This window comes from Bufo bufo, chromosome 4 (genome assembly GCF_905171765.1).
Source record: "Bufo bufo chromosome 4, aBufBuf1.1, whole genome shotgun sequence".
NCBI lineage: Eukaryota > Metazoa > Chordata > Amphibia > Anura > Bufonidae > Bufo > Bufo bufo.
Genome location: NC_053392.1, coordinates 43,401,203 through 43,429,197, shown reverse-complemented (window position 1 = coordinate 43,429,197; position 27,995 = coordinate 43,401,203). Strand labels below are relative to the sequence as shown.

Below are 27,995 nucleotides of genomic sequence, written 5' to 3'. Positions count from 1 at the left end.
CCACAGATCCTGGACGAAAACTCGGCTAGAAGCGAACACTAGCGAGCTCACTAGAGTCGCCTGGGCAAGCGGGCGAAAACCCAATGATCAGTAACACGGGCAGAACGGTCGGTAGAACGGGTCCCGTCGGCCCCGAACAATGTTGTCCCGTATCCACCCGGAGTGGGGGAGCAGACGGACAGGAACCGAAGGGTCCGCCCAGCAACCGCCCGATGCCAGGACAAGACAGGCTAAAGCCCAAGCCGATGTAGCCACCACAGGAAGACGGACTAAATGGTAGTCCTCCCAAGTTACCGAGAAGGTAAATCCATAGCAGAAACATTGCCTAGAATGGAAAAAACGCAATCTGCACCCAGCGGGAGGACAGAACGCGGTAGACCCGTTAGATAGGTACACAGCTAGTACAGTCAGTGTGGACAAGACACCAGAACCATCCACCTGAACAACCATGCTCTTCCCAGAGGGGAGGGCAGAGAAGGAACATCCTCTGAAGCGTGGCCGGAACAGAAGCCACATCGGAGAGATCCGTACCGAGTGGGAGCCAAACAGAACCGGCGAGAAAAGGCAGTCGAGACAGAGGCCGGGATAACACCCTCCAAAAGAAAGGAGGAGTGGGCATAGAGAAGCCATAGGACAGCTCAAAAGCAGAACCCCGCTACACTGAGACGCCCGGTTCACCGCTTCGCAGAAGGCGAATATCCTGAAGAACTCAAGGTGGATGTCCTCCGGACCTGGGTAAGCGAGCACCCAAGAGAAGTTGGGTGACCTTTCCCAAGAAGAGCGGCCCGAACCTGGTAGAAGGAAATAGTAGTAGGCGAGGGGACCGTAGTCCGGCCACAGCCAACATAGAATGCGAAGGGCGCTGCAGACAGCACTCTCGACCATGTGACCACTAGCGCAGGGAAACAATGCTGCGGGAAGACGAATGGGTACGTGTCTAGGAACCACGAACACTCCCCGGCGGAAGGGCCAACGAAATGAATGAGCACCGCCCAGCTCTGAGCAGTAGCGAGCAGGTAGAGGCCGTCTACTTATATATAAGGCATTCATTTATTGTTTGTTGGACAACACCTTAGGCTTACACAGGTGGACAGAATGATCTCTTTAGAGAATAGTGCAAGGCTTGCTGCAAACACCGTCTCCCAAGAGAAAAAAATATGTCGCAGGAGGAAAGGAGGGATACGTACGAGTAGCCCCGTAAGCAGTGAGAAGGCCAACCCATCTACGGGACGAGAAGGTATACACGGCCCAAACAACGCACAAAAACGTCCACTCACTGCCAAAATATCACTCAGCGAAGGCCAGCCAGAGTGCCACAGTATCTACGGAAGTGCAAAGTGCAAACTGAAAAGGAGTTATGCACAAGACTAGTATGGTATGCGATGGAACGCAAAACTGACCGCCCCGAAAGGGGGGAAATGTACCTGGCAAATTGCAGTCGGCAAGGGTGCAAAAGCCCGCCCCAAAAAAAGGGGGGAATGCCCAAGGCCGTACCTACGTCAGAGAAGTAGGGCATACCATACTTCGCCCCGAAGGGCGCCATGCACATAGCCACACAGTATCCAGCAGGAATGCAGGAGGTCCACCTAGTGAAAGGGGGACATGCACAGGGCTATCCTAGCATTAAGTGAGTGTGCAACAACTCACCCAACACCGAAACTTCGTGAGAGTGTAACTACTCCCAATGAAGGGGAACATGTGCAAGTCCAATACGGCACATACAAGGACAGCCTTGGATCTCGTGAGCGTGCAAAATTCCTCCCATGGAATGAGGGGTGGTCACGCACAAGGCCAGCACGGTATCCAATGGGAGCGCAAGCGTTCCACCCATGTTAGAGGGCCATGCTCAAGGCCAGCAACGTATCCGGTGAGAGTGTAGTATGCCGCCCAGAAAAGAGGGGGGGGGTCATGCACACGGTCAGCATCGCATCCAGGGAGAGTGCGATCAGTCGGTGAGAATGTGTGCATGTCACCTGAAGGAGGCGTGCCCATGGCCGGCAGCGAATCCAGTGAGAGTGCGTACACCGCCCACGGAAGAGGGGTCATGCATATGGCCGGCAGCGGATCCAGTGAGAGTGCAAGCACCCCGCCATGTATGGGGTTCATGCACATGGCCAACAACGTACCGGCGAGAGAACATCACCGACCGAGGGAGTGTATGTATGCCGCCACAGGGAAAATCCAATGAGAGTGCATCATACCACCTATGGAAAGTGGTCATGCACATGGCTGGCAGTGAATCCAGTGAGAGTGCCAAATGCCGTCCACGGAAGGGAGTCATGCCTATGGGCGTCAGCGAAATCAGAGAGTGCAGCATTCCGCCTATGGAAGGGGGTCACGCACATGATCGGCAACGAATCCAGTGAGAGTGCAGCGTTCCACCAATGGAAAGGGATCGTGCACATGGCCAGCACCGTATCTGGTGAGAGTGCAGTATTCCGCCTAAGAAAAAAAGGGGTCATGCACAGATCGCAACGAATCTAGTGAGAGTGTAGCGTTCCGCCTATGGAAGGAGGTCGTGCACATGGCCAGCACCGTATCCGGTGAAACTGCAGTAGTCCGCCAATGAAAGGGGGATCATGCACAAGGCCAAACCGTAGCCAGGGAGAGTACAGTATCCCGCCCAGAAGGGGGGTCCCGCACATGGCAGTACCATAACTGAAGAGGGTGACGAATGCTGCCTACAGAAAGGGCCGCATGCACTTGACCAGCGCCGTATCGTGAGAGAGGGCTAGGAGGGTAAAATGACCCTGGCAGCGCCGCAGCCGGGGAGTGCGACATGCCGCCTAGGGAAGGGGGGCATGTACTGACATGAGGCTGCAGCGTCCTGCGCAGCCCACAAGTTATATATATAAAAAATTATTATTTTTTTTTTTTTTTTCTATATATTTCTATATAGGTATATATTATATATATATATATATATATATATATATATATATATATATATATATATATATAACAGAAAGGGGAGCCACCTACAGGAGCACTGGGGGGTTCCATACAGGCCCATCTGAAGCCGGCCTGTACCCAAAGGGTTAAACAGGGATCCGGCCAGGAGGGCGGCGCTGCGATCTCCTGGGGGCAGCCATACAGCCCCATCTGAAGCCGGCCTGTACCGCGGCGCTGCGATCCCCTGGGGGCACCCATACAGGCCATCTGAAGCCGGCCTGTACCCAAAGGGTTAACAGGGATCCGGCCTGGAGGGCGGCGCTGCGATCCCCTGGGGGCGGGGGAACCTCCCGGCGGGAAGAATTCCCGCCTGGAGAAGTTCCAGCCCCCTCCAACAGAGGCCGGAATTTTGCGGCCTAGTAATTGTAGGCCGTGAAGCCGGGGCCTAAATTATTAGCGGCGCCCGGCTGACCGGGGCCGCACAGTATTCAAGTACCGGCCGGGGAACGAAGCGGCGCATGCACATGCCGGCCGCGGGTGCCCACCCCGCGGGCCGGAAGAGCCGGGGACCCGGATAGAGCGCCGGGATCGCGGCCGTAAAGCCTGCGGTGCCCGGCTGACCGGAATGTTCCGACGGTCGGCCTGGGGCTGTTGAAGCATAGCGCTCATATTGCAGGCCGCGGGTGCCCACCCCGCTGCCCAGAAGCGAGGACCCTGCGCTCGGCAGCCATTTTACCCATGGAGCGGGCCCTGGCTTATAACAGCGCACCATGTGGCCAACAGCCACAACCACCTTGCCCTTGGGCCGGTGCCCGTGAGGGCAGAGGAGGGTCAGGAGCAGCAAGGCTCTGGCCCTGAAGCAGTAGCCGGTAAGAGGGAGGGGGACCCTGAGACCGGGTGCCTGTGAGGGTGGGATGCCTGCATAACCCCTCCGTCAGGGGCAGCTAGTTGCGGACCACTGCAGCTCCCCAGGCATTCTTCTTGTAGGGAGAAGGGTGCCAATGACCTATGGAGGCCAGGAGAGAGGGAGCAGAATGTCGCCCTGCGGCAGCCCAGGGGCCAGCCTAGGTCTAGCAGGGACAGAAGGGTCCATAGGCCCAGTATAGGGTCAGGCACGCAGGAGACCGGGGGGGACGGGGACGTTGGGCTGGAGCAGCCAATCTCTCACCATAGACGTCTTCACCCTCGGTCCGTTCCAGCAGGGTCGCCCCTTCAGCTACTGGCACCGTAGTGGCAGGACGCTGGAAGGGGGACTTGGCGTGCGGGCGACCCTTGCGCTGGCGGGATGTAGGGGAGCTGGGCTGCCCTGATCCACCTTGCCTTCTGTGGGGGAGGCAGCCGTGCGGGTGACCGGCACTGGCGCAGCTCAACCCCGGGAGAAACAGAGAGGTCTAGTGCGTCTCTGTTGTCCCTGATGATCTGGAACAAAAAGAAAAGAAAAAAGTAAAAATCTAAAATTTAAACAAGGAGAAACCAGCCCTGCAGAGCAGGGAGTGTCTTGCCTCCTTGGACACTAAGCAAAAAACTGGCAGTCTCTCTCTCCAGGCTGAGGGTATAGCTGAGGAGGAGGGGCTTAACAGTCTTCACTTAGTGTCACGCCTCCTAGGGAGCTGAGCTATACCAAGGTCTTCTGTGTCCCCCAAGGAAACTGGGCGAGAAAGTGCATATGTACGTTATGTGGACTAAATCAGAGATGTAAAACTACAGGGTACATCAAGGATGAAATTATTCCATGGATGAGTGGTAGATTCTGAAACAATCCTTGATGCACAGGCCAGGTTTTTCTGGGCAGGTTTTGCAGTGGTAAATGGTGTCTTTCCTTATCCCCCTTTTGGAACACACCCTGCTTCTTTTTTGGGTCCTTCCCTTCCTCGCTGTTTGGGGGACTTCACCAGGGAAATGTTGCCCTGGTACAACTCGGGCACCATAACTTGCAGAAGTACTGGGGGCCTCCATTGCTTTATTTGGAAGAATTAGGGCCTTTATCACCACCTCTTGAAATTGTAGGAATGTTCTTGTCTGGCCTCTAGATCTAAATAGCACGAACGCATTATACAGCGCCATCTATACGAGGTGCACGGGCAGCTTTTTGTACCACACTTTTCTTTTTCGTTTGGCACTGTATGGCTTCAGAACTTGATCTGAAAGATCCACCGCTCCCATCTGCCTGTTGTAGTCCAGACTGCAGTCTGGTTTGGGGACAGTGGTAGTGGTACCACGTACAGGGGCAGGGGAGCTGGTGTTACTGTGAATAGTGGTCAGTACAAGGACGTCCCTCTTGTCCTTGTACTTAACCACCATGTTCTCATTGAGGAGAGCACGGCTGTCTCCTTTTCTTAGTGGTTGCTCTACCAGGGATCTAGGGAGGCCTCTGATTTTTGCGTACTGTGCCGCACCCCACAGTACCTCTGGAACTTAGTGACCGGAACAGTGGTAGACTGGTGTAGTAATTATCCACGTAGAGATGGTAACCCTTATCCAGCAGTGGGTGCAGTAAGTCCCACACTATCTTCCCACTAACTCCTAGGACGGGGGGCATTCTGGGGGTTCAATCCGGGTGTCCATCTCTTTATAAATCCGGAACTTGTGAGTGTAGCGGGCAAGGTATGGCACAGACTTTATACAGTCTATGCCATACCTTGCCCGCTTGCTGGGCAGGTACTGGCGGAATCTTACCCTCCCTTTGAAAAGTAATAAGGATTCGTCTACGCAGACATTTTGTTCTGGGGTGTACACTTCTGAAAACTTTGCCTAGAAGTGGTCAAGGACGGGCCTAATTTTGAACAGACGGTCAAATGCGGGGTCATTCTGGGGTGGGCACTGTGCATTATCGTTGTAATGCAAAAACTTCAGTATTGATTGGAATAGATTACGGGCCATGGCATTACTGTAACCTGGAGTGTGGTACAAGACATTGCACTCCAATACTGAGTAATCTTTGTTTCTTTTACTAGGCCCATATTCAGCAAGAGCCCCTAAAGGTCATCATCTCTGCTGTATTTACTGGGGTCCAACCTTGGGGTCTAGTGTATGGCGATGTAGGGTGCTGGGAAATAAATTGCTGGGTGCACAAATTTGTTTGGGTTACCATCAAATTTATAAAATCTTCAGAGAAAAAGATAAAAAAAAAAAAATCTATTTCAGTGAAGCCCGCACAGGCTATCGGAATTCCTGAGCTGCCCACAAACTCCAGAATTTGGGGCTGATAATCCTCATGGGGTGGGGTCTCTCTGGGGGACTGCCTCCTCTGCTACCCAGGGGAGCCTTCTAGACAACGACGACGATGATGATGATGGGGTAGAGGAGTAGAGGAAAGTGGTATCCTCTTCTCCTTCACTGACAGACTCAGTATTGGAGGCAAGAAATGCGAATGCCTCTTCAGCGGAGTAAACTCGTTGGGATGGACGGGCCATTCTTATTTTATTGGGGTGTGAAATGTGTAAACTTTTATGTAGTGTGTGGGGTGTGTATGTTGTGTTTTCACACGTGCAGGGGCTTGTAATAAATTAGAAATTACGGTAAATTTTAGGAGAGAAGAAAAAAAAAAAATAATAATAAAAAAAAAAAGAATATACAAAAAAGTATTTTCTGCACAAAAAAAAACAAAAAAAAAAAACAACTTGCAGTGCAAACTGAGCAGACGCTATCAGTAATGGACACTACTGATCGGTGCTCAGTGGTTGCAAAATTCTAAACAGACACCAACTGAAATATATATCTATATATCTTTAACTAACTACCACTAAATGCAGGTCTTTTTTCACAAAAAAAAAAAAAAAAAATGTGCAGGTGCAAATAAGCACACGACGAATCGCTGTTTTACATCTTACAAATTATATATTTATCAAGTTCTAGCATACATAATAATCTGCATCACTATGACACAGGATATAAGGGCAAAATAATGGCAGGCTAATAGTACAAACAGCCCTCGATTCCTCTTTAGGCCCCCAGGGCTGACCGTTCAGGGGTCCTCAATCGCATGACCGGGGAACACTAAGTCCTGTTCAATCTTGACCATGGCAACCAAGGGGTCTTACAGCTGGGATCGGTTCCTCCATTCACGGCTTATGTTATAGCTAAAGTCTGCACCAGCCCCGTGTCTAATGAAGAGACATCTGCCTCTTAATTAATAGGTGCACCCAGTATGGGTACGCCAGTCTTGATAAATCTCCCTCACCGACTGAAACGCCAGCAAAATGAGGTCCAAGCACGCAGTCACCTCAACGTGATCAACCATGGCGTCAAACCCAAGACGGACAGGTGACGGGGCCACCAATATCAGTCTTGAAGGCCTCAGAGTGTGATTTAGTCACTGGAGACCAGCTGTGGTGTCAATTGTCAAAAGCAATACAGCTTAAAAAGTGAACGAAACCCAATTAGAAAGAGATTGGCTCAGCTATACGGCTTCGTTCTTGGGCAAAACTCCAATAATAAAATCAGAATAAGGCCGGACGTGGAGGGGCTGCGTGATGTGGAGGGAGGATGTAACCGTATCGGGAGCCAAGTGGAAATTTCTCAGTCTTAGGGTTCATGCACACGGCCGTTCCGTGCATTGGGGACAGCAATTTGCGGTTCCCAACGCACGGGCAACATCCGTCTGCGGAATCCGCACGGATCTAGACCCATTCAACTTGAATGGGTCCATGATCCGTCCGCATTGCAAACATTTTTTACATGTTCTATTTTTTTGCGGTGCAGAGAGAAACCCCACGGAAACACTCCATAGTGCTGACGTGGGGTTCAGTGCCTCCATTCCGCACCGGACATTCCGGATTGCGGACCCATGCAAGTGAATGGGTCCGCATCCGTGATGCGGGATGCAAATGGCCGGTGCCCGTGTATTGCAGGCCTGCTGTGTGCACGAGGCCTTATTCCATCTGAAAGCTAAAAATTCCCAGTAAAAAAAAGAGCAAGTCCGAGTCGTCCTCGTGTGTCATCGTTTTCCTTAAGATGCAAACAAAGTCGCTTATTGTGAAGCTTCCCATCTCTCTGCGGGTGAGAGATGATGGTGGAAAAAAGGATCACGCATGCTGGGAGAAGGGGTGCATGGCCACTGCATAGTGCTAGTAAGTTGGATCTGATCCCTGTAGAAGCTCCAATGGCAGCCAACTTGGTCCACCAGCTTTTCAAGAACCAAAGTCAACTAAGCCCCATAGGGTTGTGCCCAGTTCACAGGATACGTAATTGATCGCTGAGGGTCCGACTGCTGGGACCTCCACCAGTAGAGGGGTCCTGTGCCCCAGTATGCATAAAACGGCAGGTTGTGTATGTGCATTCTCTATGGGACTGCTGGAGGCGGCCGAGCTCTGGCATTTATGATCCGCAGTGCTCATGCACAACCTGCCGCTCCATTCACATGAGGAGTCACAGGACGCCCTGTTTTCGTGACTGGTGGGCCCACACTGATTAGCTATTTGTACAGTAACCTGTGGACAAGAACAAAGACCAGAGACTCCATTATACCTTTTTGTAGCAGACTAAAGAATTTAGAAGGGATCTGTACGTGTTAGATTGAATGTGAGCCAGCAGTGTGTGCACCAACCTCATGAGCTCCTCCACCTTGTCATCTATGTCCAGATCCTCCTCGGAAGCCTCGAAGCTGTACGACCTGGGGCCGATGCTGTTGGTGTGGTAGCGTGTTGGGGACAGTTTGCCGTTGGAGGTCGGAAGCCTCTCGCTGCTCTCTCTCCCGTTCTGGTTGGTAGTGCAGGGCTGCGGGGACGTGTCACAGCTGTTGCTGGGGGACGGGGACATGCCGCAGTGGAGGGTCTGTGTTGAGGCGGTGGAGGACGTGGCGGGGATGGTGTTGGTGCTGTTGCTGTAGGTGGTGCTCCCATAGGTGGTTCGTCTTCCAAACTTATCGCTGTGTTCTTGGTCCAGACGCTCCAACGTCTCCAGGGCGTGAAGGATCTCGTGTTTGGTCATTCCCGTGCGTCGGAGGCGCTGGAGCAGGTCTATCTGCTCTATGGTAAATCTGGGTTCATCCGTATAATGGGACATGGTTTCTGGCAGACTGGAAGAAGACAGGAAGAGGAGTTAGGAGGGTGGAGGTAGGAGGTCGGGTATGACCCAGACAGAGCCGGCCATAGAGGTCAATGAATGAAACAGAGTCTACAAAGGACTAATACGGCTCGCAGCTGAGGGTTTGCAACAATTGTATCCAGTGTAGGCAATCCTCAGAGGACAAGTTATCCAGCTGTGATAGTGCATTACAATGCATCAGCCCTCAGACCGGATGGTTTAGACTGGATACAACTGTAACAAACCCTCTGCTGTAAGAGGACAGGTTTTCATCCTCTGCATGCAACCATCCATTAAAGGGGTTGTCCAGGAAATGTATATAGATGGCCTGTCCTCCATTAATGGAAGCAGCGCTGCAGTTACCGCTTTCGTCCACTACACAACGGATGGAGCTGTGGAGTTCTGGCGCCGACTTCCGGTACAAGAAGTAAACAGCTGATCAGCAGGGGGTGCGAGGTGTCTGACCCCCGCTGATCTGATACTGCAGGCCATCAATATCAAAATCCTGGACAAGCCCTTTAAGAAGGTTGTTATGACTGCAGCCATACAAAGCAATCCTCTGAGTTAAATATCAGCACAAGTCTCTCTTGACCTGATAGTCTGTTACAATGTATCAGTGCAGGTAAAATGTACCAGTATGGAGTCCAGACAGTTAAAGGGGTTGTCCCATTAGAGACATGAGTGGAATATTGCTAGAACCACCAGAGGTGGGACCCACACCTATTTCCAGAACAGGACCGCCGAGGTGAGCAGAGAACAGCGTAGCCGCCCCCAAACTTATTTCTATGGAAGTTCCAAAAATAGGCGAATGCTGGCTCAGGTATTTCCAGCAGTCCCATACAAGTGAATAGAGCGGTGCTCTCTCCATTCATTTCCTGGGGACCTCCTAGAAATAAATGCGGAGCATACCGCGCTCTCCTTCACCTTCAGGGACCTGTTTTGGAGGTCGGCCTCTTTACAAGTCTTGATGTTCAGCTGTTTGAAAAAGCCACTGAGCCCGGTGCTGCGGCCTCTTCCGAGGGGGCTCACATGTACTCAATGGGATTGACCTGCAATACCAAGCACAGCCACTATACAATGTGTGGCGCTGTGCTTGGTAGACGATGAAGTGCCCCTTACAAACAGCTGAACAGACCGGGTGTCGGTGATCATCAACTATTGTTACAGTGATGGCCTCTACACAAGTCACATTAGTATCATTAGGGACAGGACAAAGTCTTCCACTCCCTTCTTATTCCCACGTCCGGCGTCTTATCTCCACATTCCTGACCTGACTCAGGGACGCTCAAAGTCTCCTACTTCTCCTTGTACAATACTTCATTGTGCCCTCACCTCTCTGTCGGTTGCACTCCCCGTATAATAAGAACAGATGCTCCAGGATTGTTACCACTCTGTGTTGTGCCATTCCTCTATTATTCCTTCCAGAAGTTGTCAATTAATTGCTAGCAGTTTGCTAAGAAGGTCCAGCTGGGTGTTACCAGTTGCGGGTGTGCCCCATGCACAATTATCCAATTACTGCTGCCAGACTGTACAAGGACCCCCCCTCCCCCCAACTGGTAACACCCATCTGTACCCTTCATTGCAAACTGCTGGCAATTAATTTCCCTCTCCCACTCCCAGGTCCTGGTTCCTGAGGGGTCCCATTTGCCTAAGGCCCCATTCACACGTCCGCAATTTCATTCCGCATTGTGTGGAGCGGAATTGCGGACCCATTCATTTCTATGGGGCAGCACGACGTGCTGCTCGGATACGGAATTGCGGACCCGCACTTCCAGGACCGCAATTCCGTTCCCGAAAAATATAGAACATGTCCTATTCTCGTCTGCAATTGCGGACAAGTATAGGCCTATTCTATTAGTGTCGGCGATGTGCGGTCCGCAAAATGTGGAACACACATTGCCGTGTCCGTGTTTTGCGGATCCGTAAAACACGTTACGGACATGTGAATGGACCCTAACAAGACCTGTCAGGTTTCTTTCTCTGAACAGACACTAAAATAGTGTTCCCATTCACTGACAGCAAACAGATCTTGAAAAAGGGTGAGGAAGGAACTAAAAACACAAGGGATATTATAAAATTTGCAGAACTGTTCATGACGCCATGATTTCACCTTATACAACCGGAGCATCCCTTTAAGAGGATGCACCAAATTTATGATGAAGCATGCGCAATGGTGTAAAACGCTGGTGTACGATAACTGCCCCCCATTATGCCCATGCATGTAACGGGGCGCTGTGTAATGCTTCATTTGGTATAGGTTTATAGTGGCTCACCCTTCAGACAGCTAAGGTAGGTGCTCAAACTAAGGTGTGGTTCACCCTGACCACAGTAAGGGGTTTGGAAAATACAATATAATATAGTGAGCACTCAATATCTGTTGCTATACATCAGGTCCGATTTATATAAATTATTTATTAAGTCGAAATACAGCATACATAACATGAAATTAGATTAAACTTGAACAGTATAATATATAAAATAACTCAGTCTGATGTAAAATATCACAATTTGTTATTAGATGATTCCAGATATATATCAATGAGAAATAAAAATTAAAACTTTTTGTAAAAATATTGAAAATCCTTATTCGTATCCTTATAAGCGCTACACCTGTGTTTGCAGCGCTACAAAGTCTCAGTCATATATCTATGCTGGGGGGAAAAGGCTCACAATTTCATGCGGTATCTCCGTGAGTATGAAGTTCAATATTACTCACTATTTGGGGTCCAGCTTGTTTGTGTCAGTCCGTGGTGGCGTCCCACCACAGGTCAGTGCACTCACCCGGTTTCTTTATAGCGCTATAAGATAGCTTCCAATAGCTCCACTCCGCAGTGTCGTTATGGTGAATGAAAAACCTGCTCACAGCTGACTTCTATGCGCCCCACGTGTAGCTGGCGTCCTGTATTTTACCGGCACTCCACGAGATCAGGGCGCTGAGGAAGAGGTCAGAGACCTTGAAACGCGTATAGCGGATGGAATCCTTATATTGAAAAAGACACCTCACCATACCAGAATCATCAGCTGATCAGAACGCAGAGTTATGGACATAACCGCATAGACGGTAACTGATATTATCCCTGACTCACCATAGGAGCCTCGAACTGATCTACAAGTGAGGATTCCCTGACGCCCTGATCTCGTGGAGTGCCGGTAAAATACAGGACGCCAGCTACACGTGGGGCGCATAGAAGTCAGCTGTGAGCAGGTTTTTCATTCACCATAACGACACTGCGGAGTGGAGCTATTGGAAGCTATCTTATAGCGCTATAAAGAAACCGGGTGAGTGCACTGACCTGTGGTGGGACGCCACCACGGACTGACACAAACAAGCTGGACCCCAAATAGTGAGTAATATTGAACTTCATACTCACGGAGATACCGCATGAAATTGTGAGCCTTTTCCCCCCAGCATAGATATATGACTGAGACTTTGTAGCGCTGCAAACACAGGTGTAGCGCTTATAAGGATACGAATAAGGATTTTCTATATTTTTACAAAAAGTTTTAATTTTTATTTCTCATTGATATATATCTGGAATCATCTAATAACAAATTGTGATATTTTACATCAGACTGGAGTTATTTTATATATTATACTGTTCAAGTTTAATCTAATTTCATGTTATGTATGCTGTATTGTGACTTAATAAATAATTTATATAAATCGGACCTGATGTATAGCAACAGATATTGAGTGCTCACTATATTATATTGTGTAATGCTTCATTTGCCCTGTGGTGGCACTGCAGGAGAATTTAACACAGACTGTCCAGATCTCACAGATTATGATCTCTGGGGGTTGCTGAACCCGTGTGGCCACCCCCCCAAAAAAAAAAAAAAAAAGTGGGGTTAGCCCAACGGCCTCTGAAACAGCTGATGGTGCCGAATAGGACATCCACCAATCCTGAGAACCCTAAACCCAGAAAACCCCTTTAATTGCTGTTCTGCAGCTTTCTAACAAACTTCAATTGCTCACTAATTTTCAAGATAATCGTTTGCTGTCAGTGAATGTGACACAGGCAGCACACCTGTACAGAACTAGTCCGGCATCCCGCCAGCAATGCCTGTGAATGGTGTACTTCGCACCTTCCGGAAAATAAAACTGCTGAATAATGACCTCGCTGCGGTTTTAAAAATCCCGAAAACTTGGGAAACCCTTTAAGACGAAGTTATGAGACGGCAGTGGGGGGTGCTTCAATTTGGGAGAACTGAGGGAGCGCCGTGTCTGGTCACCCGTGTGGTGTATACAGGGCACGGTCTGATTAATGAGGGCTCGGTAATTACACTACAACAAAAGGGAAAAGGAGAAAGTAAACCTTTCAGACATCGTAGGAAGAAGAGGAACTCCGGAGACAACTCACTGATCAGCCAGAAGAATGAAACCAGTGATCCTGTACACAGCTGGGAAGTGATACAATTGTATCCAGTGCAGACAATGCTCTGTGACTCCAGACTGATACATTGTAGCAGAGAGACTGTGCAGCCGCTGCGCTGAGCTCCATTGTCTACACTGGATACCATTGTATCACTTGTCACCCGAGAGCAGGACCAGCTGTGTGCAGACAAGTGTCCTCAATCACTGACAGCAAGTAGAGCTCTTGAAAATGGTGAAGAATTGAAACAAAAACAGTAGTAGACTCTCGACTGCCCCCCATGTTCGGATGCAGGGGGAAAGAGATGGTGCATGTAGGATTTCAGCGTCCTCCCAGGGGTCAGACGCGGGTGCGATCGTCCTCCCAGGGGTCAGACGCGGGAGCGATCGTCCTCCCAGGGGTCAGACGCGGGAGCAATCGTCCTCCCAGGGGTCAGACGCGGGAGCAATCGTCCTCCCAGGGGTCAGACGCGGGAGCAATCGTCCTCCCAGGGGTCAGACGCGGGAGCAATCGTCCTCCCAGGGGTCAGACGCGGGAGCAATCGTCCTCCCAGGGGTCAGACGCGGGAGCAATCGTCCTCCCAGGGGTCAGACGCGGGAGCGATCGTCCTCCCAGGGGTCAGACGCGGGAGCGATCGTCCTCCCAGGGGTCAGACGCGGGAGCGATCGTCCTCCCAGGGGTCAGACGCGGGAGCGAACGTCCTCCCAGGGGTCAGACGCGGGAGCGATCGTCCTCCCAGGGGTCAGACGCGGGAGCGATCGTCCTCCCAGGGGTCAGACGCGGGAGCGATCGTCCTCCCAGGGGTCAGACGCGGGAGCGATCGTCCTCCCAGGGGTCAGACGCGGGAGCGATCGTCCTCCCAGGGGTCAGACGCGGGAGCGATCGTCCTCCCAGGGGTCAGACGCGGGAGCGATCGTCCTCCCAGGGGTCAGACGCGGGAGCGATCGTCCTCCCAGGGGTCAGACGCGGGAGCGATCGTCCTCCCAGGGGTCAGACGCGGGAGCGATCGTCCTCCCAGGGGTCAGACGCGGGAGCGATCGTCCTCCCAGGGGTCAGACGCGGGAGCGATCGTCCTCCCAGGGGTCAGACGCGGGAGCGATCGTCCTCCCAGGGGTCAGACGCGGGAGCGATCGTCCTCCCAGGGGTCAGACGCGGGAGCGATCGTCCTCCCAGGGGTCAGACGCGGGAGCGATCGTCCTCCCAGGGGTCAGACGCGGGAGCGATCGTCCTCCCAGGGGTCAGACGCGGGAGCGATCGTCCTCCCAGGGGTCAGACGCGGGAGCGATCGTCCTCCCAGGGGTCAGACGCGGGAGCGATCGTCCTCCCAGGGGTCAGACGCGGGAGCGATCGTCCTCCCAGGGGTCAGACGCGGGAGCGATCGTCCTCCCAGGGGTCAGACGCGGGAGCGATCGTCCTCCCAGGGGTCAGACGCGGGAGCGATCGTCCTCCCAGGGGTCAGACGCGGGAGCGATCGTCCTCCCAGGGGTCAGACGCGGGAGCGATCGTCCTCCCAGGGGTCAGACGCGGGAGCGATCGTCCTCCCAGGGGTCAGACGCGGGAGCGATCGTCCTCCCAGGGGTCAGACGCGGGAGCGATCGTCCTCCCAGGGGTCAGACGCGGGAGCGATCGTCCTCCCAGGGGTCAGACGCGGGAGCGATCGTCCTCCCAGGGGTCAGATTTGGTAGTGATGATCATCCCAGGGGTCAGATTTGGTAGTGATGATCATCCCAGGGGTCAGATTTGGTAGTGATGATCATCCCAGGGGTCAGATTTGGTAGTGATGATCATCCCAGGGGTCAGATTTGGTAGTGATGATCATCCCAGGGGTCAGATTTGCCGCAGGCCAAGGATTCTTCAAATAATCCTCGGCAGAAATAGAGGTTTACACTGGGATTTCTGAAGCAGATGATCCTCATTGTATTTCAATGGAAATGATCATCAGCAACAACAATTAAAAGGGTGTTCCCGTATGCCATCAATGTCCCAAGATGGGCCAACCCCTTTAATATGCCATGTACCTGAAAACTGCCGCACACTCATTCTGCACCGATTTCTTACTGCTGCATGTGAACGAGCGAAACGTCAGCGCCTAAATCCCGAAAGCATCCTGAACGTACGACCATGGCCTCCTGATCCCCAGGGAGGGAAAGTCAGATCAGGTCGTGCGATTATCACATAGGAAGAAAGCAGGACTGTACAGGGAAGCTCCCAATCCATGACTACCTGTAGAGGAGCCGTCTAAGCCCCACCCCTCATCTAAGCCCCACCCATCACTCAGCTTCCTGTCTGATATGCACTCGCAGAAGGAAGGGAAGAAACAATGGCTGCCTTCCTGGGGCACAGACTGAAGACATATTTTTCTATCAATGATAATCTAGCAGATACAAGGGAAAAGCAGCACATCATGGAAAGGGTTGTTTGAAAAAAATGTTTGCGCCCCTTTAAGACCACAGAGATCTTGGTGGTGAGAAGTTCAAGGGGGAGGGAGAACGGTTTTGAGAGATTATTTGAAGATTTCATATTTATTCAGATACCAAAATTAAAGCAAGAGAAAACAGACAAAGAAAAAAATAGGGGAAATGGACAAAAAGGAAAGGAAGAGGAGCAACATCCTCATCATTAGCGAGGATCCCCCCCCTCCTCCGCCTCCCGGCCTATTATACAGTGACAGCAGCTTAAATATAGCAGCCGCTGCTGACAATAGAGGCATCAGGAATCTCATTGTCTCACTGCCAAGGACAAGACGGGGGCTGCCTGGCATCAAAACCCTCAAATCCCACAAATTTATCTTCCGTTTGAAGCCTGGTGAGAAGAAGTAGAAAATCCAAACCCGAGCCAGCTGTGGATATTGGGGGGCCCAGGCGTCGAGGGTTAATTGTGGGCACAATATGAGGGTCCATTCCCGCGTCCGTAGAATGGGTCTGCATCCGTTTACCTGGAGCGCGCCCTCGATCTTTCGATCCACGGCTCCGGAAAAAAAAAAATAGAACATTTGCGGATCCGTAATACACTACGGATATGTGAATGGACCCCGAGTGAGACATACAGGACGGGACATACCTCCTCTTCATCACTACAGCTACACGTCCAGTGATTTCTATGGGGTGTGCACGCATCCAGCTCTGCTTCATGTGAACCCCCCCTAGGCGGCTGAAATATTAATCTGGTCTTTGCAGCGGTCTGATATAGTCCATTTTAATTGCACACCATTTACGAGACCTCTGCTTGCTGTCTCTGTCCTGATGACACGGGTAGGCCCAACGTAGTGCCTATACTGGAAACATTGCTCCGCAGCGTATTTCTAAGGGATCTTCAGGTACGCAACCCCCCCCCCCCCTCTCTACGCGCTCTTCAGGTACATCGCCGCTGCACGCGAGTCAGTCTCGGAGGGACGTGATAATTAGTAACACAAGCTCAGAAATATTTACCCAACGAGGAGCTGAACCGGAAAATCTCAATTTCAAAGCTCAAACTGTGATGGGAAGCGGTGATGGGCAGAGGACGAGGCGCGCTGCCCGTCTCCGAGTCCATGTAATGATGGGTGTGAATGGACGATCAGCTCCAGTTATGGGGCAGGAGGCGCTGAATAAAGCAGCCAGGCAGAAAATGAGCGTCTGATCAGCGGCCATGCAAACAACTTAATGAAAGTGCATTTATTTAAACAGCGGTGAGGCATGGTGGTGTACAAACAACCTGCCTGTAAATAGTCCCAGGGCCCCGTAATCTGCTCAGAGTAATTCCCGTCATTACAACCCTGCTAATATGTCCCTGCAGAGCAACTGAACGAGAGCTAGACTTACTAAAGCAGTGGAGAAGCCAGGTAAGGGTGCCCCCTGGCCAACGGCGAGGAGGGTGCCCCACAGGCCAGTGCCCAGAGGAGAGGAAGGTGCAGCCCCAGCATACAGAAGAGAAGAGGGTGCCCCCTTGGCCAGCGTCCAGAGGAGCGGACAAGACACTGTTAATACGTCCCTGCAGAACAAATGAACCAGAGATAGACTTACTAAAGCAGTAGACAAGCTAGGGGAGGGCACCCCCCTGGCCAGTGCTCGGAGGACACCCCCCTGGACAGCGTCTAGGAGTGGAAGGCGCCCCACAGGCCAGTGCCTAGAGGAGAGGAGGGTGCCCCCCAACGGCCAGTGTCTAGACGAGAGAAGGGGGCCCCTTTGGCACCACATCAACATTCCTGCAGAACAAATGAACCAGAGATGAACTTCCTAAAGAGGTAGAAAAGCTAGGAGAGGGCATCTCCCTGGCCAGCGCCCATAGAAGAGGAGGGCATCTCCCTGGCCAGCGCCCATAGAAGAGGAGGGCATCTCCCTGGCCAGCGCCCATAGAAGAGGAGGGCATCTCCCTGGCCAGCGCCCATAGAGGAGGACGGTGCCCCACAGGCCAGCATCCAAAAGGACAGGAGGGTGCCGCCTAGGTCAGCGCCCAGAGGAGTGGACCCGACACTGTTGATGTCCCTGCAGAAGAAATGAACCAGATCGAGGCTTACTAAAGCAGAAGACAAGCTAGGGGAGGTCAACATCTAGCCAGCGCCCAGAGGAGAGGAGGGTACCCCCTGGCCAGCGCCCAGAGGAGAGGAGGGTACCCCCTGGCCAGTGCCCAGAGGAGAGGAGGGTACCCCCTGGCCAGTGCCCAGAGAAGAGGTCCCCCAGCAACTAAACCTGATCATCAGGAAAGTGCTACAGTGAATAAATGGTTTTCCCACTAGATATTGATGACCTGCCCTTAAGATAAGTCCTCAGTATCACATTGGTCGGGGTCTGACGGCCCCACTGCTCAGGTATTTTCGGCAACTGTTGGAAACAAAACACCAGATGGAGCGGGAAGGCTCTGTCCACATGCCTGGAACTGCAGCCTAGCATCCATTCAAGGGCTCAAGCACATGAACTTATTTACTTTCTGTGTCTGTTCAGTGTTTTTTTTTTTGCGGCCCGTATGCAGAACCATTCATTTCAATGGGTCCTAAAAAACGGAAACGACTACATGTGCATTCTGTTTCCGTATTACCGCATGGCCGTTCTACAAAAAAGACAGAACATGTTCTCTTCTTGTCAGTCTTGCAGACAAAGATAGGCATTGTTACAAAGGAGCCGCAAAAAAAAAGGAAAGCAATACGGATGTGACACGGACGTCTTCTGTATTTTTTGGACCGCAGAATACATACGGTCGTGTGCATGAGCCCTAAATAGTAACCTAATTATTTACAATTAGTCTTTTTAGGACTATAGACTGCCTTATTATAACATGTGTCTGTTACCCGTCATCTTTTAATTCTAGCTTCAATATAATACTCTAATAACCAAAAGCGCGCGCTAGCTGCAGCCTCCATCTCTCCCTGATTTTATGGATCACTACTATTGTGAATCACTAGAGTCTCGTGCTATGGCACAGCCGCCACGGAGCGGACAGAGCTCACTGCTCCTCGTTCTACATTCTGACACCATCTGCTCACCGGTGATCGGCGGGCGTGACAGGTGTCGGACCACCACCAACCAGGTACCGATGACAGGTCATCAATATCTAGAGCAGAGGCCAGCAACCTCCGGCACTCCAGCTGTTCTGAAACTACTACTCCCAGAATCCTCCTTTAGCAAGTGTGCATGCTGGGAGTTGTAGTTCTGCAGAAGGTTGCTGACCCCTGATCTAGAGAGTGGGAATAGATCAGGGGTCAGATAGTTTAATAACTGGGAAGAGATTGGTTGAGAAAGTTTTAAAAAATTTACATAAAAAATAAAATGAAAATACTGCAAAGTAATAACACAAAAGGTAAAAGCAGAAGCCTAGGAAGACGCAGGAAGCTGCTGACCTCAGGACACTTCCGTCTGCAGATGGACGCATATCAGCAGGATCATAGGCGAGGCCAGCCGCGGCCGGGCACCATGCCGGGGACAGAGAAGATCCGATCCAAGGAAGCGGCTACGCGGCCCTTTCGGGAAACACTTGCTGGTCCCTTGCGTCCTCAGTAACCAGAAGAACCTGCAGAAGTAAAGTAAAAAGAACATTAAACAAATATACGTAAAACGCAAATTCCATATGTTCTATAAAGCTAGGCCCCATCCCAGGGACGGTCACAAAGCCTCCCCAGACACTGGAATGGTTGTGTTTCCCTAAGAATCTGCTGCTCAGGACTAGAGCAAAACTGGGCGACAACCCCTGTGGGGGGCTGCAAACAGCGGCCATGCTGGTAGTCGCCCCCAGCTTCCCCATATACACATATAAGAAGAGTCGCCCTTGGATTCTTCTTCTTCTTCTTCTTCTTCTTCATCTACTCATTTCACTTATTTTTCTCAGACGCACCAGAAATGACCGAGTACCTGTGTGGGGTACAAGCCTCAAAATGCCACCTGCCGGGAAGAGAAGCGGGAGGGCGGCGCAGGGAAACAATGCATCGGAGCGCGGAGGACAGATTCGGAATAAAGATTACTCAGACTTGGCAGAAATGCTGCATCTCGGGAAGAAAAGAAAAAAAAAAAACGAGACACGGGAAGAATCTCCTAGGTATAGAGATGGATGTCAATAGGGCTGTCTGAGATAGCAGCTAATTGAAAAACAAGGCAGCAGGACTTCAAGCGAGCGGGAGGAGGAGGCGGAGGAGGGGGAGACAAAGCCACAGACGACGTCTGACATTTACACGCCGAACCTTCCGGATTGACGTCTGCTTCAGCTAAGAGGGGGTTAAACGCTGGGAGCCGAGAGGCAGGAAGCGTCGTCTTCAAGGGCCCTTCAGTTATCACAGAGTCGGTTCATTGCCCAACGTGCAAAATAACAAAAAGAAAAAATAAAACAAAAACATTTTACAAAAAGGAAGCCGAGCTTTTTCCTGGTGGGATATAAAACAGTACGTCAGCGCCCGCGTTATACCAGTATATGAGCGCTGCACATGTCACCCCTCCACTTAGGTGTCTTCCAAGGGTCAGAACTTTTTTTTATTCTTTTTCTTAAACCGGAGACGTCCGAGGTCTTGGTGGAAGGAGCGGCACAAATCAATGTCACAAATTATTTCAGGATGTGACAGGTGCGAGAATACCAAAAACGTGTGCGTTACTTTATGTTGTAGGACGATTACTTGGTTACACTTTTTTTTTTTTTTTTTTAACATAACCTTTTCATTACTTTTATTGTTCAAATCCGAGAGAACGTTTTATAATTTTGATGTTTATGCTTTTAATAGTGTAGTAATAGAATAGTGAGTGCAGCTCTGGAGTATAATACAGGATGTAACTCAGGATCAGTACAGGATAAGTAATGTAATGTACAGTACAGACCAAAAGTTTGGACACACCTTCTCATTCAAAGAGTTTTCTTTATTTTCATGACTATGAAAATTGTAGATTCACACTGAAGGCATCAAAACTATGAATTAACACATGTGGAATTATATACATAACAAACAAGTGTGAAACAACTGAAAATATGTCATATTCTAGGTTCTTCAAAGTAGCCACCTTTTGCTTTGATTACTGCTTTGCACACTCTTGGCATTCTCTTGATGAGCTTCAAGAGGTAGTCCCCTGAAATGGTTTTCACTTCACAGGTGTGCCCTGTCAGGTTTAATAAGTGGGATTTCTTGCCTTATAAGGCCTATTGCACACGACCGTATGGCTTTTTCAGTGTTTTGCGGTCCGTTTTAAACGGATCCGTTGTTCCGTTTTTTTGTTTCCGTTGTGTTTCCGTTTCCGTTCCGTTTTTCCGTTCCGTTTTTCCGTATGGCAAATACAGTATACAGTAATTTCATAGGAAAAATTGGGCTGGGCATAACATTTTCAATAGATGGATCCGCAAAAAACGGAACGGATACGGAAGACATACGGATGCACTTCCGTATGCATTCCGTTTTTTTGCGGACCCATAGACTTTAATGGAGCCACGGAACGTGATTTGCGGCCAAATATAGGACATGTTCTATGTTAAAACGGAACGGAAAAACGGAAACGGAATGCATACGGAACACATTCCGTTTTTTTTGCGGACCCATTGAAATCAATGGTTCCGTATACGGACCGCAAAAAACGGCCAGTAAACGGGAAAAAAAAACGGCCGTGTGAAAGAGGCCTAAATGGGATTGGGACCATCAGTTGCGTTGAGGAGAAGTCAGGTGGATACACAGCTGATAGTCCTACTGAATAGACTGTTAGAATTTGTATTATGGCAAGAAAAAAGCAGCTAAGTAAAGAAAAACGAGTGGCCATCATTACTTTAAGAAATGAAGGTCAGTCAGTCAGCCGAAAAATTGGGAAAACTTTGAAAGTAAGGGCTATTTGACCATGAAGGAGAGTGATGGGGTGCTGTGCCAGATGACCTGGCCTCCATAGTCACCGGACCTAAACCAAATCGAGATGGTTTGGGGTGAGCTGGACCGCAGAGTGAAGGCAAAAGGGCCAACAAGTGCTAAGCATCTCTGGGAACTCCTTCAAGACTGTTGGAAGACCATTTCAGGTGACTAGCTCTTAAAGCTCATCAAGAGAATGCCAAGAGTGTGCAAAGCAGTAATCAAAGCAAAAGGTGGCTACTTTGAAGAACCTAGAATATGACATATTTTCAGTTGTTTCACACTTGTTTGTTATGTATATAATTCCACATGTGATAATTCATAGTTTTGATGCCTTCAGTGTGAATCTACAATTTTCAGAGTCATGAAAATAAAGAAAACTCTTTGAATGAGAAGGTGTGTCCAAACTTTTGGTCTGTACTGTATGTACACAGTGACTGCACCAGCAGAATAGTGAGTGCAGCTCTGGAGTATAATACAGGATGTAACTCAGGATCAGTACAGGATAAGTAATGTATGTACACAGTGACTGCACCAGCAGAATAGTGAGTGCAGCTCTGGAGTATAATACAGGATGTAACTCAGGATCAGTACAGGATAAGTAATGTAATGTATGTACACAGTGACTGCACCAGCAGAATAGTGAGTGCAGCTCTGGATTATAATACAGGATGTAACTCCGGGTCAGTACAGGATAAATAATGTAATGTATGTACACAGTGACTCCACCAGCAGAATAGTGAGTGCAGTTCTGGAGTATAATACAGGACGTAACTCAGGATCAGTACAGGATAAGTAATGTAATGTATGTACACAGTGACTGCACCAGCAGAATAGTGAGTGCAGCTCTGGAGTATAATACAGGATGTAACTCAGGATCAGTACAGGATAAGTAATGTATGTACACAGTGACTGCACCAGCAGAATAGTGAGTGCAGCTCTGGAGTATAATACAGGATGTAACCAGGATCAGTACAGGATAAGTAATGTAATGTATGTACACAGTGACTGCACCAGCAGAATAGTGAGTGCAGCTCTGGAGTATAATGCAGGATGTAACTCAGGGTCAGTACAGGATAATTAATGTAATGTATGTACACAGTGACTGCACCAGCAGAATAGTGAGTGCAGCTCTGGAGTATAATACAGGATGTAACTCAGGATCAGTACAGGATAAGTAATGTAATGTATGTACACAGTGACTGCACCAGCAGAATAGTGAGTGCAGCTCTGGAGTATAATACAGGATGTAACTCAGGATCAGTACAGGATAAGTAATGTAATGTAGGTACACAGTGACTCCACCAGCAGAATAGTGAGTGCAGCTCTGGAGTATAATGCAGGATGTTTTAGGGCATCACCAGGACAATAGCAGGAACATAACGAGGTAATGTCTCAGCTCCTCGGCCTGCAGTCACTGTCCTTCTCATAAGATGAAGGAGAAATAAGACAATCGGAGCACTAATAGATGATTTGTGCCAGGAGCGGTGCCTTTAAGCAGTGCTAGGACTGCAAATAATTCAGAAATGGAATAGCGACAATCTGTCAGCTCCCATTATGAGGAGAGCAGCGCGAGGAGCAGGCGCTGGCCGTGTAATGTGATCACAGCTCCTCAGCACACGGCTCTATAGGCGGCGGGGAGAACAATCAGCGCTCCGGGTACAGAACAGTCAACTTCAGCTCTCCAGAGTATGGAGGACACTGTATACAGGGCCACACTGCATGCTGGGAGATGTAGTGTACACTGCAGGCACGCAACAGCCTCATAGTACTCTATACTCCTATCTACTGACAGTGCTTACCGTATATATAACCCACATACACTGACAGCTCTGCATTACTCTATATTCCCATACATATACTCACAGCTGTATATTATCTGATATACTCATATACATATACCTCTATACCGTCCTGTACACCCATACACCTACATACATACATCTCTATACCATCCTGTACACCCATACACCCTGCATACATACATACATATACTGACACCTCTATACCGTCCTGTACACCCATACACCCTGCATACATACATACATATACTGACACCTCTATACCGTCCTGTACACCCATACACCTACATACATATACTGACACCTCTATACCGTCCTGTACACCCATACACCTACATACATATACTGGTACCTCTATACCATCCTGTACACCCATACACCTACATACATACACTGATACCTCTATACCGTCCTGTACACCCATACACCTACATACATACATATACTGACACCTCTATACCGTCCTGTACACCCATACACCTACATACATACATATACTGACACCTCTATACCGTCCTGTACACCCATACACCTACATACATACATCTCTATACCATCCTGTACACCCATACACCCTGCATACATACATACATATACTGACACCTCTATACCGTCCTGTACACCCATACACCCTGCATACATACATACATATACTGACACCTCTATACCATCCTGTACACCCATACACCTACATACATATACTGACACCTCTATACCGTCCTGTACACCCATACACCTACATACATATACTGGTACCTCTATACCGTCCTGTACACCCATACACCTACATACATATACTGACACCTCTATACCGTCCTGTACACCCATACACCTACATACATACATATACTGACACCTCTATACCGTCCTGTACACCCATACACCTACATACATACATATACTGACACCTCTATACCGTCCTGTACACCCATACACATACTGGTACCTCTATACCATCCTGTACACCCATACACCTACATACATATACTGGTACCTCTATACCGTCCTGTACACCCATACACCTACATACATATACTGGTACCTCTATACCATGCTGTACACCCATACACCTACATACATACATACATATACTGACACCTCTATACCGTCCTGTACACCCATACACCTACATACATATACTGGTACCTCTATACCATGCTGTACACCCATACACCTACATACATACATACATATACTGACACCTCTATACCGTCCTGTACACCCATACACCTACATACATACACTGATACCTCTATACCGTCCTGTACACCCATACACCTACATACATATACTGACACCTCTATACCGTCCTGGACACCCATACACCTACATACATATACTGACACCTCTATACCGTCCTGTACACCCATACACCTACATACATATACTGACACCTCTATACCATCCTGTACACCCATACACCCTGCATACATACATACATACATATACTGACACCTCTATACCATCCTGTACACCAATACACCTACATACATATACTGACACCTCTATACCGTCCTGTACACCCATACACCTACATACATATACTGACACCTCTATACCATCCTGTACACCCATACACCTACATACATATACTGACACCTCTATACCATCCTGTACACCCATACACCTACATACATATACTGACACCTGTATACCATCCTGTACACCCATACACCCTGCATACATACATACATATACTGACACCTCTATACCGTCCTGTACACCCATACACCCTGCATACATACATACATATACTGACACCTCTATACCGTCCTGTACACCCATACACCCTGCATACATACATACATATACTGACACCTCTATACCGTCCTGTACACCCATACACCTACATACATATACTGGTACCTCTATACCATCCTGTACACCCATACACCTACATACATACATATACTGACACCTCTATACCATCCTGTACACCGATACACCTACATACATATACTGACACCTCTATACCGTCCTGTACACCCATACACCTACATACATATACTGGTACCTCTATACCATCCTGTACACCCATACACCTACATACATACATATAATGACACCTCTATACCGTCCTGTACACCCATACACCTACATACATATACTGACACCTCTATACCGTCCTGGACACCCATACACCTACATACATATACTGACACCTCTATACCGTCCTGGACACCCATACACCTACATACATATACTGGTACCTCTATACCGTCCTGTACACCCATACACCTACATACATATACTGGTACCTCTATACCATCCTGTACACCCATACACCTACATACATACACTGATACCTCTATACCATCCTGTACACCCATACACCTACATACATATACTGACACCTCTATACCGTCCTGTACACCCATACACCTACATACATACATATAATGACACCTCTATACCGTCCTGTACACCCATACACCTACATACATATACTGACACCTCTATACCGTCCTGGACACCCATACACCTACATACATATACTGACACCTCTATACCGTCCTGGACACCCATACACCTACATACATATACTGGTACCTCTATACCGTCCTGTACACCAATACACCTACATACATATACTGACACCTCTATACCGTCCTGGACACCCATACACCTACATACATATACTGACACCTCTATACCGTCCTGGACACCCATACACCTACATACATATACTGGTACCTCTATACCGTCCTGTACACCCATACACCTACATACATATACTGACACCTCTATACCGTCCTGGACACCCATACACCTACATACATATACTGGTACCTCTATACCGTCCTGTACACCCATACACCTACATACATATACTGGTACCTCTATACCGTCCTGTACACCCATACACCTACATACATATACTGACACCTCTATACCGTCCTGTACACCCATACACCTACATACATATACTGGTACCTCTATACCGTCCTGTACACCCATACACCTACATACATATACTGACACCTCTATACCGTCCTGTACACCCATACACCTACATACATATACTGACACCTCTATACCGTCCTGTACACCCATACACAATACATAATGACTGCTCAGTTACTTTCATTTGGCATTAAAGAATTTAAATCTAAACAGCAACTTAGACAAAAGGGATAAAACCCAACACAAGATGCAGGCATTCACGAGCATTCATAAAAATAAAAAAAAGGCACAAGGCTTCAGCATATTAGCCACAAGAGCTGACACTTCAGTCAGACATTGCAAGTGCTCTGATCACTCCTCAACTCAGAGCTCTAGGAACGAAGGCTTCACACTGAGGAGTCACAGACATGCAGCATCTTCTCCAGGACATCTGTCCCATCATAGAGAGAACATCCCATCAGACAAGGTCCTGACCCCTACTAAGGAGCATAGAAGCTGGTAAAGCAGATGAAAGCCGGTTACAGACATTGAACCAAATGTACAAGAATATAACTACATATAATACTACTCCTATATACAAGAATATAACTACTATAATACTGCTCCTATGTACAAGAATATAACTACTATAATACTACCTCCTATGTACAAGAATATAACTACTATAATACTACCTCCTATGTACAAGAATATAACTACTATAATACTGCCTCCTATGTACAAGAATATAACTACATATAATACTACTCCTATATACAAGAATATAACTACTATAATAGTGCTCCTATGTACAAGAATATAACTACTATAATATTGTCCCTATGTACAAGAATATAACTACTATAATACTGCTCCTATGTACAGGAATATAACTACTATAATACTGCTCCTATGTACAAGAATATAACTACTATAATACTGCCTCCTATGTACAAGAATATAACTACTATAATACTGCTCCTATGTACAAGAATATAACTACTATAATACTTCTCCTATGTACAAGAATATAACTACTATAATACTGCCCCCTATGTACAAGAATATAACTACTATAATACGGCTCCTATGTACTAGAATATAACTACTATAATACTGCTCCTATGTACTAGAATATAACTACTATAATACTGCCTCTTATGTACAAGAATATAACTACTATAATACTGCTCCTATGTACAAGAATATAACTACTATAATACTGCTCCTATGTACAAGAATATAACTACTATAATAGTGCTCCTATGTACAAGAATATAACTACTATAATACTGCTCCTATGTACAAGAATATAACTACTATAATACTGCTCCTATGTACAAGAATATAACTACTATAATACTGCCTCCTATGTACAAGAATATAACTACTATAATACGGCTCCTATGTACAAGAATATAACTACTATAATACTGCTCCTATGTACAAGAATATAACTACTATAATACTGCTCCTATGTACAAGAATATAACTACTATAATACTGCCTCCTATGTACAAGAATATAACTACTATACTACTGCTCCTATGTACAGAATATAACTACTATACTACTGCTCCTATGTACAGAATATAACTACTATAATACTGCTCCTATGTACAAGAATATAACTACTATAATGCTGCCTCCTATGTACAAGAATATAACTACTATAATGCTGCCTCCTATGTACAAGAATATAACTACTATAATACTGCTTCTATGTACAAGAATATAACTACTATA

The 27,995-nt window shown here is 48.3% G+C and overlaps 1 protein-coding gene across 5 annotated transcripts in view; it reads right to left on the bottom strand.

Moving 5' to 3' along the window:
* Positions 1 to 27,995, bottom strand: part of HMBOX1 (homeobox containing 1) — an 89,530-nt gene that overhangs the window by 25,709 nt on the left and 35,826 nt on the right. For all 5 annotated transcript variants that reach the window (XM_040427159.1, XM_040427160.1, XM_040427161.1 and 2 more), the window contains exons 2-3: positions 19,102 to 19,271; positions 8,438 to 8,908 (exon numbers count right to left, since the gene is read on the bottom strand). In XM_040427159.1, the coding sequence (XP_040283093.1) occupies positions 8,438 to 8,908; positions 19,102 to 19,133 (503 nt within the window). In that variant the 5' untranslated portion in view covers positions 19,134 to 19,271. The remainder of the gene's footprint in view (positions 1 to 8,437; positions 8,909 to 19,101; positions 19,272 to 27,995) is intronic.